We start from the raw sequence: 21,038 nt of genomic DNA on the forward strand, positions 1-21,038 counted from the left end.
TTACTGAAACAGGAAGTTACTGTGTAATTTAATTAATGTACATTAATGCATAAATGGCTGCAAGGGTCATGAATAAGGGTCAGGATCTGGGAAACTTAACAAACTCATAAAACACATCAAATAAACCCATCTGTCCCAGCAAAACAAACTCATCAAATAAACCCATCTATCCCAGCAAAACAAACTCATCAAATAAACCCATCTATCCCAGCAAAAAAATCTCATCAAACTCATACTATATTATATATAGTGAAACATACTATATTACTACTATACTAGATTAAACAATATTTACAGCACATTGTATATAGTATTATTTCTATTGCTAATAAACATTGCATGTTTACAGAATATTGTATATAATATATTCTGTATATTGTATATAGTGTATTTATAGTATATTGTATGTAGAACATTTACTGTAGATTTCCTATTCCTAATAAACAAATTTGTTTGAAAAACTCCCTCTGTACTTAAACATCTGTCATTTTTCTGAAAGTGCTTTTTCCTTGACTTTCGTAATAGATTATGATGCAACACATACTCACAGGTTTATCTTAACAGAAGGTGATGATGACCAAGGTCAAAGGTAAGGTCACCTCACCCCTTCAATAATGCCAACATAATAAACAGTGAAAGTACCGTAATCACTTTCATACATTTTCATACATATTTTCAGATATTTTCATGTACAGCATCCTGTGTGGGTAACATAAAACATAAAAAATATCTTTCTAACATAAAAAAATATTTAAGACTTAATACTAATAATAGTGACTAATCAAACACCCCCCCCCTCCACACACACACACACACACACACACACACACACACACACACACACACACACACACACACACACACACACACACACACACACACACCACCACCACCACCAGCGGTCACATTCTGTACATCAACGCAGGTTTCCACTTGGAGCTACCAGTAAACGCAAAGCAAATGTTTAATTTTCCAGAGGCCAAATTCTGCTATTGATAGAGTGGGTGAACAGTCACAAGGACACACACACACACACACACACACACACACACACACACACACACACACACACACACACACACACACACACACACACTAAATGAGTATACAGTCATTCCTGTGCATTTATATTTCCTCCTGTTTCCTTTCTGTTTATGTAAATTTTCCTTCCTGTAGCCTGAACTTTACATTTACTCACTCTCTCTCGTTCTTTCACACACACACACACACACACACACACACACACACACACCCCCGCACATGCACACCCACACGTATGAGCACACACGCACGCACGGGCACACACACACATATTGACACACATGCACGAACACATACACACACTCACATACACACACACTCACTCACTTTCTGATTATTTGTTTTGCTTATGTTTTATTAATGTATTAATAAATTTAAAAAAACTATAATACATTTGCATCTGGTCAAAATCTAGTCAAACGTTTAGTGACCTGAATTCTGTGTGTTGCAATTCTGTGAAGCTTTTCCAGCAAACAGTTCTCACTGTTTGAGTGTAGTCAATGCAAACACGCTGAGCAGGGCATTCTGGGAAAGTACCCTGACATGTAATCACCAGATGGGGGGAAATGAGAGGTGTGTTCAGACCCTGAAACAGAAAGGCATTCTAAAAATGTCCAAACTCCAGCACAGGTCCTGCCATGTTGGAGCCCACAGGGAACTGTGATCTAACCCTCCCCCAACCTGAGCACTTGGTATCTCCTGGTTAAAGCCAATTGATCTAACCCTCCCCCAACCTGAGCACTTGGTATCTCCTGGCCAATGTTCATACAGCTTATCAGGTTGAACAGTTTGATTGAACTGTGAATGTTTTGCTTATATGGAAAAATGCATATGCAGTTCACCAAAACACAAAAGCAGTCAGGGTGAATCATCTGTACAACAGAAGCATGTTCTCACACACACACACACACACACACACACACACACACACACACACACACACACACACACACACACACACACACACACACCAATACTAAAACCATTGGGTTTACACTGACCGCAAGAGTTCCCAACACAACAGAACTCAACAAAACTCTGTATTTGAATGAGGGAAATAATGGTAGAACCATGTAAAATTACAAAAAAAGAAAAACATATAGGAGAGGGAGAGAGAGGGGGAGAGAGAGGAAGAGAGGGAGGGAGGGAGAGAGAGAGAGACAGACAGAGAGCACAAGAGAGGTGGGTCCTTCACGGTGTGTGATTCACACCCTGTGGTGGCGTCTTGGGCAGACTGATGCGTGTGTGCAGCCAGCTGTCATACTCCGCTACAGACATCTGGACCGCATTCTCCCTTACTATCTACAGCCAAGAGAGGGACACGGGGACAGGGACAGAGACACAGGGACAGAGACAGTAACGCAGAGTAACAAACAGAGACAGACACAGAAAGTATATGAAGTGAGAACACCGATGTGTATAAAACATTCAGCACATATACAAATACAAAAATTAGAAAAACTTATTCTGTGAATAACAGAATATAACAAAACCAGATTAGAGAATAAAGAGTTTAATAAAGAGATCATTAACCCCCCTGGTTATCCATCAACCCCCCAGTGCCTGATGTGAGTTTACCGCACACAGCTCCTGCTCTACTAATGGCCTCGTAGAAGGCCCGCCTGAACTTGCCACAACAAAACACAGGAGTGGAGTGTGTGTGTGTGTGTGTGTTTGTTTGCGGATTTGTGTATGTGAGCGTGTGTTTGTGGGTTTGTGTGAGTGTGTGTTTGTGGATTTGTGTGTGTTTGTGGATCTGTGTGTGCGAGTGTGTGTGGATTTGTGTGTGTTTGTGGATCTGTGTGTGTGAGTGTGTGTTTGTGGACTTGTGTGTGTGTGTGGATCTGCGTGTGTGAGTGTGTGTTTGTGGATCTGTGTGTGTGTGTGGATTTGTGTGTGTGGATCTGTGTGTGTGAGTGTGTGTGGATCTGCATGTGTGTGTGTGGATCTGCGTGTGTGTGTGTGGATTTGTGTGTGAGTGTGTGGATCTGCGTGTGTCAGTATGTATGTATGTATGTGTGTGTGTGTGTGTGTGTGTGTGTGTGTGTGTGTGTGTGTGTGTGTGTGTGTGTGTGTATGAGAGTGCTAACTGTAGCTGGAGCTGAAAACAGGTTTATGGTCGTGAGAAGAAACAGTGTGTAAGATCCATTCACATAATTTCTGCCTACGTCCATAAAGCCACTAGGAAGCTCCAATAAACTATCTGACAGGTCCCAAAACAGATGGAGTGATGCAAACAGCCCGAGAGCGAAAGGTGGAGATATTCAGTCAAGTCTGGGTGGTAAGTATTATGGCATTATGGCATTCTTTGTGGTTATATAAGTAGTTACGCGTATTGTTCAATAATGAAGTTGGATTGATTTGTTTCTCTCTGGCAACCCCTGCTGGTGGATTGGATTACTGCATATGTACTTATAACAGCACAGAGTTGGGTTTGATGAGGTGTGTTACCTCTATAGCCACACAGAGGTCTGGGCAGCAGAGCTCCCATGGCTGTAGGGAGTTTAGGACCCTGAGGAAAACGTGAGGGCGGATCCACAGTGTTGGTTCTTCTGCATAGCACCTTAGCTTGTCTAGAACACGGGCCAACTTAACGTCCGAGTGTGTGTGAAGGGAGAGGCGGTTGAGCAGTGCTGAAAGCCTGCAGACAGGACACACACACACACACACACACACACACACACACACACACACACACACACACACACACACACACACACATACACACACATACACACACACACACACACACACACGTGCGCACACAGAATGTGGATGAATGCATGCAGTTACACAATACACAGGCATCATTCAGAAATGTTCTGTGATTTTGATTTCTTTAAGACTAAATGGACATTTAACACACACACACACACACACACACACACACACACACACACACACACACACACACCATTGGGTAGTGTAGTGTCTTCCTGTGGCATCTGTTTTCTTTGAATCCTGCACGCTTGACTTAGAGGTCACACAGGTCACAGAGGAGGTCAGAGATGACGGGGCAGCAATGTTGGAGAGGGACTGGAACCTCTGGAGTCCACTTAGCCATTTATTCCTATAGAGAGACAGAGCGAGAAAGGAGGAGAAAGATAGAGGAGTGATGGGGAGAATGAGAGAGGGAGAGAGAGAAAAAGAGAGGGAGAGAGGGGGGAAAGAAAGAGGAAGAGGAGGAAGAGAAAGATAGGTGTAAGGGAGACAATGAGAGATGGAGAGAGATAGAGGAGTAAAGGAGAGAATGAGAGATGAAGAGAGAGAGAGAGATGGAGACAGGAGGAGTGATTGAGAGGTCAAATAAAAGAGAAGGAATATTCTGGAAAGTTCTGGGTTTATGTCACTGCTTTCCTGCTGAGTCATGTGTGTGTGGAGAAGGTCCAACTGCTGCTGTTGGAGGAAGCGTCTCACCTGGCGTTGTGTTGTAGTGCATCGGTCAGGCTGAGGTTCAATTCTTCCATCCGCTCTTCAAATTCCTCCCTCGTCTGAGACAACATGGCCGCCTTCCTGTGGCTGAATGAGTCGGAGAAACAGGGAGGCACAGCGGGGCAACTGGATCAGGAGAAGGGAAGAAACACCAACAAAGAAGAAACAAGACGTGACCATAATCAACACAGCCAGTGAACCTGAATGTGTCTCTGCCTTCACCTCCGACTTCCAGCTAACACCATGACTTTTATTATGTCAGTCGTATTTATGGTTAAACACGGCTCATTGTTGATCATGTGACTATTAGGGGAAGAATAATGATTCCAAATTGAAATGAATCAAAATGAAATTTGAAATTTTATGAAGCACTGAATCACTCTCAGTGATTTGCACCCTGGATATTTAACAGTAAGACTGCTGGTCTAGGATCAGCTCCACACACACATGCCTGAAATCCCCAGTACGGGTAGGTTAAACATTACCGGACTGCCACACTGTATTATCCTCCAGACCTGTAGGGGGGGCTGCAGTTGGACTAAGGTGAGATTTGGGCAAAGTATGTAAAGCAGGTTACCATGGTGAAGATGATTTCTGAGTTTCTCGCACTGCTTGCTTCTTTGCATTATGAAGAACTATAACTCTACAAAGAATCAGGAAAAACTCTCAATTTAATCCTGATCTGCAGAAAACACACACACACACACACACACACACACACGCACGTACACGCACACACACATACACACACGCGCGCGCACAAACACGCACACACACACTCACATACACGCACACAGTCACACACACACACACACACACACACACACACACACACACACACACACACACACACTCACACACACACACACACACACACACACACACACACACACCTCTTTGGTCTGTGGGACTCCAGTCTCCCAGTGGCGACGTTGGCCTGCACGTGATTGGCCGGCCTGAGCGATTCCCTGCAGTAGGACGACACAAACACACCCCAGAACAACAGAGGAAACACACCTCAGTCACACCTCAGATCTGCTTATGGCTGTGTGTGTGTGTGTGTTTGTCACGTCCACACTGTGAACAACCAACCATATTTCACACACTTCATATATAACAGACCATTCATGTCACATGACTCAGATAATCAAAATATATATAAACCAAATGTAAATAAAAATCATTATTGTAAATAACATTACACCTAAAATAGGCTCCTGTCAATAGTTGAACTGCATATTTATCAAGCTACAACACACAGGTGTAGTGAAACTCTACAGGCGCATGTGTGGAAGGACAGGGTGGTGTGACCAGCACAGGGGTCCCACTTAGGTCCTGTAGATCCACCTTATGGCATGGGTGTTGTAAATCTGCTCCAACACATCTGGCCTCGCCCACCAGCCAGGTACTCTCTCAGGAGTATTAATCGCCACATTTACATATATGTAAATCAGAGGCCTCCCTCTGTTTCAAACCACATCCTCTGATCCCGAGTATTTAAGTGGAATGGAAATGTGTGATCACAGACCAGATGGAGAGGCAAAGCTGACCCCAGATCAGTGTTAATTACTTGAAGCGCTGTGAGACTGATGGCCTCATTCAAACACAATGCTGTCTGAACTGAGTTACATTTCAGCAGCAGTCAGTGTTGTATTTCTGCCCAACTGTGAGGGAGCTGCAACAGGTGGCGTTAATATCCATGACACACACGTGTATGTGTACATGCAGAGAGGACACCTACCAGAGAGGACACCTAACAGAGAGGACACCTACCAGAGAGGACACCTAACAGAGAGGACTATTAACAGAGAGGACACCTAACAGAGAGGACACCTACCAGAGAGGACTATTAACAGAGAGGACACCTACCAGAGAGGACACCTACCAGAGAGGACACCTAACAGAGAGGACACCTAACAGAGAGGACACCTACCAGAGAGGACTATTAACAGAGAGGACACCTACCAGAGAGGACACCTACCAGAGAGGACTATTAACAGAGAGGACACCTACCAGAGAGGACACCTATACCAGAGAGGACTATTAACAGAGAGGACACCTACCAGAGAGGACACCTAACAGAGAGGACTATTAACAGAGAGGACACCTACCAGAGAGGACTATTAACAGAGAGGACACCTAACAGAGAGGACACCTACCAGAGAGGACACCTAACAGAGAGGACACCTAACAGAGAGGACACCTAACAGAGAGGACACCTACCAGAGAGGACACCTAACAGAGAGGACACCTAACAGAGAGAACACCTAACAGAGAGGACACCTAACAGAGAGGACTATTAACAGAGAGGACACCTACCAGAGAGGACACCTAACAGAGAGGACACCTACCAGAGAGGACACCTACCAGAGAGGACTATTAACAGAGAGGACACCTACCAGAGAGGACTATTAACAGAGAGGACACCTACCAGAGAGGACACCTACCAGAGAGGACTATTAACAGAGAGGACACCTACCAGAGAGGACACCTACCAGAGAGGACACCTAACAGAGAGGACTATTAACAGAGAGGACACCTACCAGAGAGGACTATTAACAGAGAGGACACCTAACAGAGAGGACACCTACCAGAGAGGACACCTAACAGAGAGGACTATTAACAGAGAGGACACCTACCAGAGAGGACACCTAACAGAGAGGACTATTAACAGAGAGGACACCTAACAGAGAGGACACCTAACAGAGAGGACTATTAACAGAGAGGACACCTACCAGAGAGGACACCTAACAGAGAGGACTATTAACAGAGAGGACACCTACCAGACAGGACACCTAACAGAGAGGACACCTAACAGACAGGACTATTAACAGAGAGGACACCTAACAGACAGGACTATTAACAGAGAGGACACCTAACAGAGAGGACTCTTAACAGAGAGGACACATAACAATTAACAGAGAGGACGATTAACAGAGAGGACACCTAACAGAGAGGACACCTACCAGACAGGACACCTAACAGAGAGGACGATTAACAGACAGGACTATTAACAGAGGACACCTAACAGACAGGACACCTAACAGACAGGACTATTAACAGAGAGGACACCTAACAGAGAGGACGATTAACAGAGAGGACACCTAACAGAGAGGACTCTTAACAGACAGGACACCTAACAGAGAGGACTCTTAACAGAGAGGACACCTAACAGAGAGGACTCTTAACAGACAGGACACCTAACAGAGAGGACTCTTAACAGAGAGGACACCTAACAGAGAGGACTCTTAACAGACCATGGGTTAAAGCAAGAAATTTTCATTTGACTGAAAATTTTTCCTGGCAAAAGACAATGCCAGCAATTACTGAAAATGTGGTGTAGTTGGGACACGGCCTCTTTTGCCTAATTCTACACAATAAACACATTTATAAAGTATATTTATCTAAACAGCCTGTGTAAGGACAGAAGAGAGAATGAACACCTGAGCAATAAATGTACTTAAATGTGTATTTAATGGGAGTTATCTGGGGGTCCTCTTCCAGAAAATTATTTAAAGATCAAGTCAAATTTAGTGAATCCTGGTGAGAGGTATGAAGCTCTTGTTTTTATCAGATTCACTATCGCAAAAACATAAGCCGTAAGATTACCTGCTTTAAGTAGGTATGTTACAAAAAAATGTAATGTCCAAAAATGGCAAATTAAATCACACCACTGGATAGAGCTTTTAAATACAAACAGAACACCACCATCCATGTTAAGCCTGGTTTAAGCCTTTATACTTGACGCAGCACGAGCGGCGTGAGCAGCGCGAGGGTCCGCACGCCGAAAATGACGTAATCGAGGTGGCTCCACCTGTGCGCGAGAGCCTCGCAGTCGTGAACCTCTCGAATTTAGTAACTAACATCGCGCGCGCAGCGCTTCAGCGCAGTGAACAAAGTCATGTTTGCCGGGTTCATACACCTTTACAAGGTGGAATTAAAAGCACTTGTACGTCACCTTCAAGGTCCATTTCAACACGTTTTCAACGTTAAATTTAATTAAGTTAAAAATTTATACATATACTCGAAATGATTCGAAATAATTCGCTTTTTATCAAATTATTTAATGGTTGTTTATTTTCAAAACGCCCAATCTTAACGTCTTCACGTTCTCTCATGTTTCGTCCTGGAATTACAACGTAATACAAGAGAATTGTTCAGTCAGATAGCTATTTGTTGTGAAACGAAGTAGTTACATTTTCAAGCATTTTAAAGTACTTTAGCATAAATTCTAGCACTAATGCAACAATTGGTCAGGTAAATGTTCATTCCCCTGTTTTTGAGGGGTGTTTCTTTATACTACCACATATCGTTTCGGACAACACTGCAAAAAGAATGTGACGCAGCAAGTAGCCTCCGCCGTTCGCGCAGGTGTACAAAGTCGCGCGCTACGGTCACGCCAGGCAGGAGGGGGGTAAAAACCTTTCTACGTAATGTCCGCAAATCTGAAGGCGGAATGAACCGCAAGTCAATCAAATGACACCGCCGTCATCCATCCAGCGCTGATGAGCGCCAGTGACAGGATCATATTTCGGCCACAAAACAGATAGCACGCGCGTGTGTTGTTTATTATGATTTGACGGATTTTTTCCCCAAAAAAATCAAATGACGGAAATCCGTCGTAGTGACGGAGAACTTTAACCCATGTAACAGACAGGACACCTAACAGACAGGACTATTAACAGAGAGGACACCTAACAGAGAGGACATCTAACAGACAACACTTATCAACCCACAGCACACAGAGGTGTGTGTGGACCACACTATGAGGGCTGGGTCAGAATGGGTGGAACTGACACCAGGACACACGGGAGTTTACCGATTTGTTTCACGCCTGCAGTCTCTCCCTGTGCCACACATGTCTTTAGAAACACTGTGGTGTACCTCATCCAGCAGCATTTGCAGATCTGAAACACACACACACACACACACACACACACACACACACACACACACACACACACACACACACACACACACACACACACACACACACACACACACCAGTGACCCTCAAGCAGTACAGCTGTGTTTCAAGGCCACTTTCTCAGTCTCTGCTTTATAGAGATGTACAGAACAATCGGCCTGTGACCGGAATCGGCTGGTTCTCAACACGATCTGCCATGCTGTGTCATTTGACCCATTCTGTGCCGGCCGCATTTATACTTCTGCACCACACGAGGGCGACAGCGGGACAAGCACAGCAACACGAACAGCTCGGTGACTGAATTTAGACTATATGTTGACAACATAAAGGTTCTTTGACTTTTCGTTTTAAAACAATCTTAGATGAAAGAAAATAGGAATCAACCAACATACAAGCTCATGCAAACACATAGATACATAGATAAATTAGATACGTGGATAGATTAGATACATCTTAGATTAGACACATGAAATTAACCAATGACACAATTACAAAACCATTTTCTGTCATAACGTCATGAATGATTTCATTACACAAACTATCCTGATGAAAATGTAAAAAAATATATTCATTAAGATAATTAGCAAATGAATTAAGAATGAGTCTACATTATTACAATGTATCAGATTATATATTTAAACATTACACAGCTCTTCAAATAGTTAATGGGAAGAACGCAATTAAAAAAACAAACAAAAAACATTGATGAGCTTTTGCTGCCCCCTCTTGGTCAAAATGTCAACACAATTTATCTCTGACCACCTTATTTCTGAACAGATCTCACTTAGAAGCAAAGAGTTTACAACAAAAGTGCCGTCACACAGCAGAAACTGTGTGAAAAATCTCCACCTACACCACAAAACACACAAAAAATCCACAGGAGGAACAACTATAAATCTTTTGGAAAAGTGTTGTTCATCATAAATGTGGTGGTGGCTTGGTTTGATAGGTGGATACAAATTAAACATGCAATATCTCAGAAATGAATAAATTGGAATTGTCATAAACTCTGTTATATCTAATATTATATCTCAAATACCCGGACTTCCTTCACCTGGGGAGTTAAGCATGATTTATTTATTTATACAATAAAAAAATAATACATTTTGAGTGTATTCTTATCCTCTATTAAACACACCCACTCCCGTCAAGTCCCTTCTTAACACACAAATAAAAGTTTCATCTTCAGCCTATTTAAGCAGAAACAATTAGAGCTGATGGTGAGAGACGGCGCTACACTTGGACGGCCTGCTGCGGTCAGACAAATGAGATTCTTCCTCAAATATCTGGCTCAGCCCAGAGAGGCTTCAGTAGGTCTTTGTTTATTAGAGTGGGCAACTGCAGTGAGGAAAAAAAACACAGCAGCACAGACACACCATGTGGGCGTCTCTGATCACGCACCAGCAGCATCCTCTCATCTAGGGGGCGCTACATCCTGCCAAAGATTATACAGGCAGAATGACTGGACACCTACAGTGATCACAGGCACGCAGATGGCGTTAAACATCCATTTTGAGATTTTGCTTTTATTTTGTAGAGATTGTGGAAGTTCTAGAGTACATCACGTGCTTGTCTTCCGGAACCCAGATTCTAATTCTAGAACTAAAACAGCAAAGGGTGATCTAGAAGCACCTGATAAAGTTGTATTCTTGACATACAAACACCAGATGCACATGTTCACATGCACACACACACACACAGACATGCACACACACATACACACAGACATGCACACACACTCACACCTGCAAGAGTTCAGGGCCGAATGCATGAGGAAAACAGTTATGATGTTGATAAGGTCTGTTAAGAGCTGCAGCCACAACACACTGAGTGTGATTGGCTGTCGAGGAGAAAAAAGGCAAACAGACCAAATTCTAAGCTGCCCATTTGGTGGAAGAAAACAGAAATATGTATCCTAGGTTTGTTGAAGTTTGTGTATGTGTGTGTGTTTGTGTATATGTTATTAGCACCAATTGAGCATAGTGTCAACGCCACAGCCTACCTGGGTATTGTTGCTGACCATGGCCATCCCTTTATGACCACAGTGTATCTGTCTTCTGATGGCTACTTCTAGCAGGATAACGCGCCATGTCATAAAATGCAAATCATCTCAGACTGGTTTCTTGAACATGACAATGAGCTCATTCTACTCAAATGGCCTCCACAGTCACCAGATCTCAATCCAATATTGCACCTTTGGGATGTGGTGGAACGGGAGATTCACATCATGGATGTGCAGCTAACAAATCTGCAGCAACTGCGTGATCATGTCAATATGGACCAGACTCTCTGAGGAATGTTTCCAGTACCTTGTTGAATCTTTGGAATGAAGGATTAAGGCAGTTCTGAAGGCAAAGGGGGTCCAAGCCGGTTCTAGCAAGGTGTACCTAATAAAGTGGTCAGTGAGTGTGTGTGTGTGTGTGTGTGTATATATATATATACACACACACACACACACACACACACACACCCACACACACACACACACAAACAAACACACACTCTCACACACACACACTATATTGCCAAAAGTATTCGCTAACCCAACCAAATGATCAGAATCAGGTGTTCTGATCACTTCCATGGCCACTGGTGTATAAAATTAAGCACCTTGGCATGTAAACTGTTTTGACAAACATTTGTGAAAGAATGGGTCGCTCTCAGGAGCTCAGGAGCATTCCAGTGTGGAACTGTGAAATTTCCTCGCTCCTAAATATTCCACAGTCAACTGTCAGCTGTATTATAAGAAAATGAAAGTGTTTGGGACAGCAACTCAGCCATGAAGTGGTAGGCCACGTAAACCGACGGAGTTGGGTCAGCGGTGCTGAAGCACATAGTGCGAAGAGGTCGCCAACTTTCTGCAGAGTCAATCACTACAGACATCCAAACTTCACGTGGCCTTCAGATTAGCTCAAGAACAGTGCGCAGAGAACTTTGTGGAATGGGTTTCCATGGTTGAGCAGCTGCATCCAAGCCACACATCACCAAGTACAATGCAAAGCGTCAGATGCAGTGGTGTAAAGCACGCCGCCACTGGACTCTAGAGCAGAGGAGGCGTGTTCTCTGGAGTGACGAATCATGCTTCTGGCAAACTGATGGACGAGTCTGGGATTGGCGAGTCTGGGATTGAACGGTACTTGTCTGACTGTATTGTGCCAAGTGTAAAGTTTGGTGGAGGGGGGATTATGGTGTGGGGTTGTTTTTCAGGAGTTGGGCTTGGCCCCTTAGTTCCAGTGAAAGGAACTCTGAATGCTTCAGCATACTAAGACACGGACAATTCCATGTTCGCAACTTTGTGGGAACAGTTTGGAGCTGGCCTCTTTCTCTTCCAACAAGTCTATGCACCAGTGCACAAAGCAAGGTCCATAAAGACACGGATGGCAGAGTCTGGTTTAGATGAACTTGACTGGCCTGTACAGAGTCCTGACCTCAACCTGACAGAACACCTTTGGGATGAATTGGAGTGGAGACTGAGAGCCAGGCCTTCTCATCCAACATCAGTATGTGACCTCACAAATGTGCTTCTGGAAGAATGGTCACAAACACTGTTGCCAACTCCTCAGTAAGGAAAGTCGCTATTGGTTGTCCTAAAAGTCGCTAGAAGTCGCTAAATGACGTCATCACCTAATTTGAATAATACATGTTTTTGAAGCTGTAAAGGAATAACGTTGGGAGAGATAAAAAAATGAGTAAAAACACCCTAAATATGTTAGAACTACAAATGAACAACATCTGTTGCCTTTGAAATAGGCAGTCACTTCTCAAAAGAACTACATGACTTTAATGCTTTGTATAAATAATATTTACGTAAATTACATAAATAGTTTTTTTGCTGTGTTGTTAAATGTTAGTATATGAGTAGCAGTTAGCAGGAACTAGTTGGCATAGAAATCCACCTTACAATACAGGCAGTATGCCCGTGTATTATCTCCAGTACACGGCTTCAGCCAGCCTTTAAATTCAGGATTTGATTCCCACTCTTTCCTGTATTTTTGAGAATAGAGTTTAGAGTGAGACATGATGAGCAAGTTAGCTAGATGTTAAGCTTTCACAGAGACGCACTGTGGACGAGTCGAGTGACCGGCTACGTGGTGAATGAGGTGAAGAATGACTGAGACTGTGTGAGTTAAATGCAGTGATTTCTTTTCGTGTCTCACTGAAGTCTAAAGCATTTATATTTACATCCCCGTTGGCGGCAGCTGTGGGCATGTGCAGTTCATGTGCAGTGTGTACGTGGAGCGGTGAGGGTCTGCTCTGAGTGTGAGACTGCACTGAGTGTTGTGGAGCTCACGGCCCAGATGACAGCAACTGAAGAGCGTGTTTGTTCAGAGTCTTCAAAAGTCTCCAATAACACCACAAAAAGTCGCTAGATTTGTCGCTAGTCGCTTTTTACTACAATAAGTCGCTAGAGGGTCTGAAAAGTCGCTAAATATAGCGACAAAGTCGCTAAGTTGGCAACACTGGTCACAAATCCCCATAAACATTGTGGATGGCGTTCCCAGAAGAGTTGAAGCTATATATATATAAGCACATGTACAAAAAGTAATATTATTCTTACCGAGTAGTAGTGTATATAACCTCTAATCAAATCTATATATAACTTCTAATTAAATCTGTATTTAACCTCTAATTAAATCTGTCTGAACGTTTAGATTACAGGCATTATTTAATCTCAAATCCATTGCACTCCTGGGGAGTCAGACAAACTCAAAGTAAAAAAGATCCAATACTTCTGCTAAGTATAACTGTCTACAGGGTGAAAACACATACACTACCAGCCAATGAGAAGAAGGTTGAAAGTATATAGCACAGGGTATCACCTTTGACCCTGGTGACTTACATTCAGACACAGGAGGGTCAAGCTGTGACCCCGCCGTGCTCTGAGGATCGCTGTCCTCGCTGGAAACAATGACATCAGCGCCATCTCTGTTGCCAGGTACCAAGGACGATACACTCCCCAGAGATGAGGTCGTTGCCACGGATGACATCACACTAATAGAGGAGCACTTCCGGGTCAGAGGGCGTGCAGAACACATACGAGACAGCTTGAACATGGACCGCAGTGACTAAGAGAGAAAAAGCGAAATGGAGAAAGAGCAAAAAAAAGAGAAAAACAGAGGAGAGGAGAGGGGAGGAGAGGAGAGAGGAGGAGAGGGGAGGTCAGGGGAGGAGAGGAGAGGAGAGGGGAGGAGAGGAGAGAGGAGGAGAGGGGAGGAGAGGAGAGAGGAGGAGAGGGGAGGTCAGGGGAGGAGAGGAGAGGAGAGAGGAGAGGAGGGGGGAGGAGAGGAGAGAGGAGGAGAGGGGAGGTCAGGGGAGGAGAGGAGAGGAGGAACCTTTAGGACTTTAGGGCTGGTAAAGCCAAGCAGGAGTTAGAAAATGTCAAGTGTGTGAAAGGCTTAATCTGCCAGAGGAACCTTTGGTGTGGACACAAACTGCTCCCACTCGGCCTGTATCGCCTTCTCTTTGTTCAGAGTCTTGAGGCCAGTTTTGCTTCTGCCTGGGTCCCTGAGAAAGAGTGAGAAAGGAATATGTATTTTATAGCACATTTGTATAGTCAAACACTCTAGAAGACATTACTGCTTATTTCTGCTACGAAATAAAAACATCACGCTTTTTGGTTACCACACACACACACACACACACTCTCTCTCTCTCTCATCCTCTGCACTGGGATCTGGCTCGTGCTGCTCCAGTTTCATCAGCAAGTGTAATATCTGCTGCACTGCTCTAGCTCTCTTCTATAAAGCTTAACTTTAACTTTATTGGAAATTGGATTTGTGGAAGGCCAAGACCCTACAGACTACCCTTCACTCTGCATCTTCACTCCCTCTCTCCCACCTTCTCTCCCCCTCTCTCACTCTCCACCCCCCTGCACATCTGTCTCTCCTCATCCCTCTCCTGAGTTTATCATTAGCACTAGCCTGTAGCTCCAGGACACAGGATATAATCTCTCTTCTCCTCCCTTGCTCTTGCTCCCTCTCTCACTCCATCTCTCTGTCCTTCTCTCTCCTTATCTCTCTAGCTTCCCTCTTCCTCGGCTCTAACCCACAGTGAGGTTTACTGTAAATGTCAGTGTCATTGTCCCGTTACTTATGGTATTTATGGTGTCGTAAATATGAGACAGGTGTTTCCCCTCACATATTTATGACACTACACTTTCTTCTCAGTCCAGCAGATGGTGCTGTCCACCCCTACTCACCCCACAGCACTGGACTGAATTATCAACATGACATCGCGTCCTGTTTTCTACATCAATGTTACATTAAATACAAATGCTATGAATGCTACACTACTAACGCTACACTACATTTGTATTATATGCTGGGCTTCATTAAGCAGCTGGATCTTTGGTATTATAGTTTTTAAAGATCACGTGATATGGAGCTTCAGAAAACATGCAGTTGAATTAGCAAGTATTTTACACCCATGGCCAAAGTGCATTAGCTATTGTAAACTGTTCTAGTTCTCAGTATAGGTGAACATGTCTCAGATAAGCATGAAATTTTCCGTGGTGTAAAACAAGACTCTGTATTTGGTCCTCTTTTATTGAATATCTGTCAAACAGGTCATTATGGCTCAGTGTATACAGAACATTTTCAGATGATGTCTGTGTTTGGTCCAGTGGGATCTTTTGTTCTCAGACCTAGGGGTCACAGGTCCATATGCCCCCATCAGCACTGGGATGACCTTGGTGTTAACCTTTCACCTTCTTTCTACTTCCTCTTTCAGTCCCTGGTATCGCTACAACTCCAAGGCTTCCATTCATTCACCACTTGGAACGCCCAAATTATTGTGTACCTTACATCATTTTATCTATCATAGAGATGACATCATGTGTGGAGAGTATCTAAAAATTTAGGAAGGCAGTACACAAAGGATTTAAAAGGGGGCATTTTAGAAGTCCTTCAGCTACGCAAGGACTTAATAAAAAAAAAAAATATATATATATATATATACATATATATATATATATATTTAGAATTGACATCTGTCCTAAATCACAAGGCAAAACAGTCACAGTGTCATTAAGGCGAGTGTTTTACTCTGGGGAATAAACACAACATATTACTGTGTTTTCAACTCAGCCCCACAAGCTGTGAGGTCAACAAACCTCACACACACACACACACACACACACACACACACACACACACAGATGACCAAATCATTTTAATACATCTAAAGGCGTCGGGCGTCTCTACATTAGGGGTCGGTGGGGTGTCTCTGTGGAGGAGTGCACAACATGATCAAATAATATAGATACATTTTCTTCAAATATTGCAGTGCCTTTATTACATATGAGAACAGCATCACTGACCAACACATTTCCAAACATCTTTCGTACCAGCCAGTATGTCTCCTAACAGTCTTCATTTGGTGAGCATGGGGCCCCTCAGCATCTAACCAATAGAACAGGTGAAGATGCAGTTGTGCATATGCAACGCACTTCCAATAATGAGCTGTGGGGCACAATCATGTTGGCCCCAAGCTGACAGCATCCATTGTAAAAATCGTTTACGGTATCACCGTTGCTAAGCAGTTAGCCATCGTCTGTTAGCCACAACTAAAACTAAACACCACTAAAAGTCAACAATTTAGTAAATGCTAAATGTAGTACTTTGCCATTAGAGCAAAAAAATTGGAGATTAAACCGTTTGGGGCTCCAGCCAGGATTTCTCCTCAGATCTTTCAGTGTGAGGGAAACATGGCTGACTGTTATTAGTGTAGCTATAAAATCACTCTTCTGCAGTCCTTGTCGGCTCTTTGGTGGGGACACTTCGTGGACTACAAAAGAAGTCAAGGATTTGAAACGTCTTTCGCCTGGCCAAACCAGAAAGCAAGTGGTTGGCATGTTGTTAGACCAGGCATGCTCAGAAGGGCTGATACCGCAGCTCAAACCTACAAATGTTTGAGCTCCACAATCAGCAAACGTTTGTGTTTGGTTTCATTGAACAAGCAGACATCAGTACACTACCGAGAATCACTCTTAATGTTGGATGTTCATCAAATATTTGTATCAGTATGTGTTAAATATCATCTACTTACATCTACTTGTTCTGTCATACCGATACTACTACACCTATAGCATTGTGTATAGCCACTTGCAGCACAACCTTGTCAATTGCATTAGCGCTAACAAACTTCAAAGGGTACAGAAGCTAAACTCTGTCCTTTGGTTTTCTCATTCTAAAAACCCTGATAGATATTGTGAAGCTCACAGTGTAATGACGTGTGTTTGTGCCTTTTAAGCTGATTGGGACCTGAATGTTCTGAAGCACAGCGTGACCAAGTAAAGTGAAAAAGCAAATAATGGCTGTTGAAGATGTTTTTTTCAGTACATGGTTTAAAGACATGGGGTTCGGGTTTTAGAATGGGGATTTACTGGGGTTTTGGAAAGGTTTTTAGCAATCATCCCACTGTACTTCAATACAGATAAACAACAGCCTGCATAGGAAAGCCAGGATTCTCTGCACGAACACTCTCTCTGAGACTTCGCTGTGTTTCATGATTATAAATGATGGGAAAGATAACGATCCTATCCTGTTGGACAGACAAAGAGGGGTCAGAGGTCATGGGGTCACTGTGGATTTGCATGTCCCACTCACTTAGCATCCCAGCAAGAGGTCACAGGCCCGTGTCTTCCGGACCGGTCCAGGGTCAGAGATTCCAGGAGCCAGTTGAGACAGCACAGTTGGCGGTACATGTGTTCTCTACAAGAAAACAAATATCTAAGAAGACACACCACAGTAAAGAACCCAAGAGGAGACGGACAGAGAGCCTTCATTTACTTCATCTATATGCACACACAGCAAAACACACACGAGACTGATGGGGTCTGTTTGTCTTCAAACGAACAGTCACCACTGATCAACAATGATTATGTTCCTTATGTTCCTTTGGCCCCTGATGTATTTCCGCACACTGAATCCAAACGTGTTTTCATAATTTCTCTGTCATCCACAGTTTGTGCTCCATATATTAATACGTCATTATGTATATTATGGTAATCTGGTACCAAGGAAAGTCCCGTCTCCTCTGTGTTGTCAGAGTCCCGCTGGACACCGAGGACAGATGGTCCTGAGGACAGATGTGGGTGACAATCAGACGCCTGGGTGTTTTAGAAGTATGTTTGTACGTGTTTTAAGTTATAACAGCCTTATTTATGGATAAGTCAAATTAACAATGTAATATTGAATTGCCCTGTCACATAAAAACCATATGTGACCGAAACATTGTAAAAACAGATTTGAATTCAGACGAGTCAAAAGGTTAATTGAATTTAGTTTGAGAACCAAAAAAAGGTTCAAATTTTGTTGCCCTGTGTTATGTGTGTAGAAAGAACTGAAACCGTTACGCACACAAAACTTTGCTGAATAAAAAGATAAACATTTCCCTGATGGCACTTTTATCTCTTTTATGGAAAACACATTATCTGAAACTGATTGTCTAAAATGTTTATTTTTTTCTGAGTACCTATTCACACACACACACACACACACACACACACACACACACACACACACACACACACACACACACACACACACACACACACACACACGGAAGGGAACAGAGGCTGATGTATTATGCTTTAAGATCCTCGATCTGTGGAATGAAAGTGAAATATCTGAGGGAGAAAAAGAAAAACAGAGAATTGGAAAGTTGGAAAACAACAAATGAGGGAATGGGTGAGAGTGAAAAAGCAAGAGAGGGGGTGTCACGGTAACTAAGGTCACACGTCTGAAGAAGTCTTCATTAAATCAGAATGAAAACATTTCACTTTCTATTCAGCCCGAAGACTCGCTTTCATTCTGCATTTCTTACCGTAAGCCTCATCTTCAGGGTCACTGCACAAATGTGACTCAAAATGTGTGTCAAACCCACCTACGGCCACCTACACTTATTCAGTCAGTTTGGGCAGACTGACCTTGTCAATATAATCTCATAAAGGCCCTCACATGCAGGCCAAAGAGTGCCACTGCACAAATAAGCTTTCAGTTAGCGAACAGAGCGCTTATAGAACATAGAAATGTCCATTAGGCACACCAGCACAACACAATCTGTCCATCCAAGGCTCAAGCAGACGTGAACGTGACACCATGTTTTAGACGTCATGGAGCAGTTTCTTCTAGTTCCTTTTTATCTCTATTTCAGGTAATGCAACACCAACACACCATGAGCTCTGGCACTTCGCTAATGGTCACTATGATCACTAATAATAATTTGTCACTATGATCGCTAACGGCCACCAACGGTTGCTAAAGGTCGCTAAATATGTCGTTATTCTTAAAGGCCTCTGACCAAGTTGCTAACGGCTGCTAACAGTCTCTGATGGTCACTAAGTGAATCACTAAAGCTTGCTAATAGTTACTAAATAAGTCGCAAATTGTCGCTAACAGTGACTCATGGTCGCTAACGGTCACTAACACCCGAGTTGGCGCAAACGTAAGTTGTATATCGCGATCGATCGCCAGTGGAGGGCGACATATATATGGATCAGAGGTAAATAAACTAGATTTTTTTTTCCCGCCGTGTGAAATCGGAAGTGTGGCGTGTGAAGGCGGTCAAATGCGTGTGTCACACGCTCAATGTGTGAGACTTGAGAACACTGACCCTAGTGTGAAGGTTATGTTAGGGTTAAGGTGGTCTGAGGTCAGTGACAGTGAGAGCGTTTCTTACCCTGCTAGCTGCTGTGGCTGGTCTGAGGTCAGTGATTGGTGAACAGGAGTGAAGGGGCGGGCAGACTGGACCCGCCTATTGTTGCTGTGCTTTAATGGTGATGACAGAACTCCAGCACTAGCAGACCTGGAAAGAGACTCACTTGTGAGTGTGAGTGTGTTTGCAAACAAATCATGATGTTCCATTACCATAAAAGGAAACAAGCAATATATTTTTCAAGTGTTTTTTTTAAATAGGTACAAATAGGACCTCTAGAGAGCGCACGTGTGTGTGTGTGTGTGTGTGTGTGTGTGTGTGTGTGTGTGTAGCCTCACCTCTTCACTCCGCCATCTGAGTCTGAGGTGATGGAGGCACTGCCCTTCCTCTCTTCTCTCCTCCGCCTCTCCTCCAGCTGCTCCGCCTGTTCCTGCTCCCGCAAGAGGTGAAAGTAGCCACGCCCCTGCCTCACTGCCACCACCATGTTCCTGCAGGGAGCACAGTCAGCACGTCCGTCAGAGGTCATGTCCGTCAGAGGTCACGTCCGTCAGAGATCACCTTTAGTGAGTTTAGGGTTAAATGTGAAATGTGCCATATTTTGTCAATTGTGATTTTTTACACCCCAATCGAAATTTGTCCTCCGCTTTTAACCCATCTGTGCAATCAGAACACACACACACACACACACACACACTAGTGATTACTAGGGGGCTGTGGATCACACGTGCCCAGAGCGGTGGGCAGTTGGGGTTAGGTGCCTTGCTCAAGGGCACCTCAGTCATGGCCTCAGGTCTGGGAATTGAACCCACGATCCTCTGGTCACAAGACCAGTTCCCTACCACCAGGCCATGACTGCCCTTAGCAGGTTAGGTTAGGGTTAGTGTGAAGGTTTTAACCCTAACCCTTAGCCACATAACAAACATCATAACACATCTAAAAACAATCATTACACTGAACTTAACAGCATGAATAACCTTCTTCA

The 21,038-nt window shown here is 43.6% G+C and overlaps 1 protein-coding gene across 5 annotated transcripts in view; it reads right to left on the reverse strand.

Annotated features, from left to right (window-relative positions):
• Nucleotides 1–21,038, reverse strand: part of LOC143509302 (coiled-coil domain-containing protein 60-like) — a 27,919-nt gene continuing 6,881 nt past the window's right edge. Inside the window, exons 4-15 of one of the 5 annotated variants that reach the window (XM_076997897.1) lie at nt 20,395–20,544; nt 20,081–20,206; nt 18,007–18,111; nt 14,815–14,905; nt 14,241–14,466; nt 9,293–9,380; nt 5,367–5,441; nt 5,051–5,116; nt 4,459–4,599; nt 3,956–4,111; nt 3,493–3,682; nt 1–2,339 (exon numbers count right to left, since the gene is read on the reverse strand). In XM_076997897.1, the coding sequence (XP_076854012.1) occupies nt 2,337–2,339; nt 3,493–3,682; nt 3,956–4,111; nt 4,459–4,599; nt 5,051–5,116; nt 5,367–5,441; nt 9,293–9,380; nt 14,241–14,466; nt 14,815–14,905; nt 18,007–18,111; nt 20,081–20,206; nt 20,395–20,544 (1,417 nt within the window). In that variant the 3' untranslated portion in view covers nt 1–2,336. Of the gene's footprint in view, nt 2,344–3,492; nt 3,683–3,955; nt 4,112–4,458; nt 4,600–5,050; nt 5,117–5,366; nt 5,442–9,292; nt 9,381–14,240; nt 14,467–14,814; nt 14,906–18,006; nt 18,112–20,080; nt 20,207–20,394; nt 20,545–21,038 lie in introns of all 5 variants that reach the window. The other 4 variants (XM_076997893.1, XM_076997894.1, XM_076997896.1 and 1 more) reach the window with 4 other exon arrangements.

This window comes from Brachyhypopomus gauderio, chromosome 3 (assembly GCF_052324685.1).
Source record: "Brachyhypopomus gauderio isolate BG-103 chromosome 3, BGAUD_0.2, whole genome shotgun sequence".
NCBI lineage: Eukaryota > Metazoa > Chordata > Actinopteri > Gymnotiformes > Hypopomidae > Brachyhypopomus > Brachyhypopomus gauderio.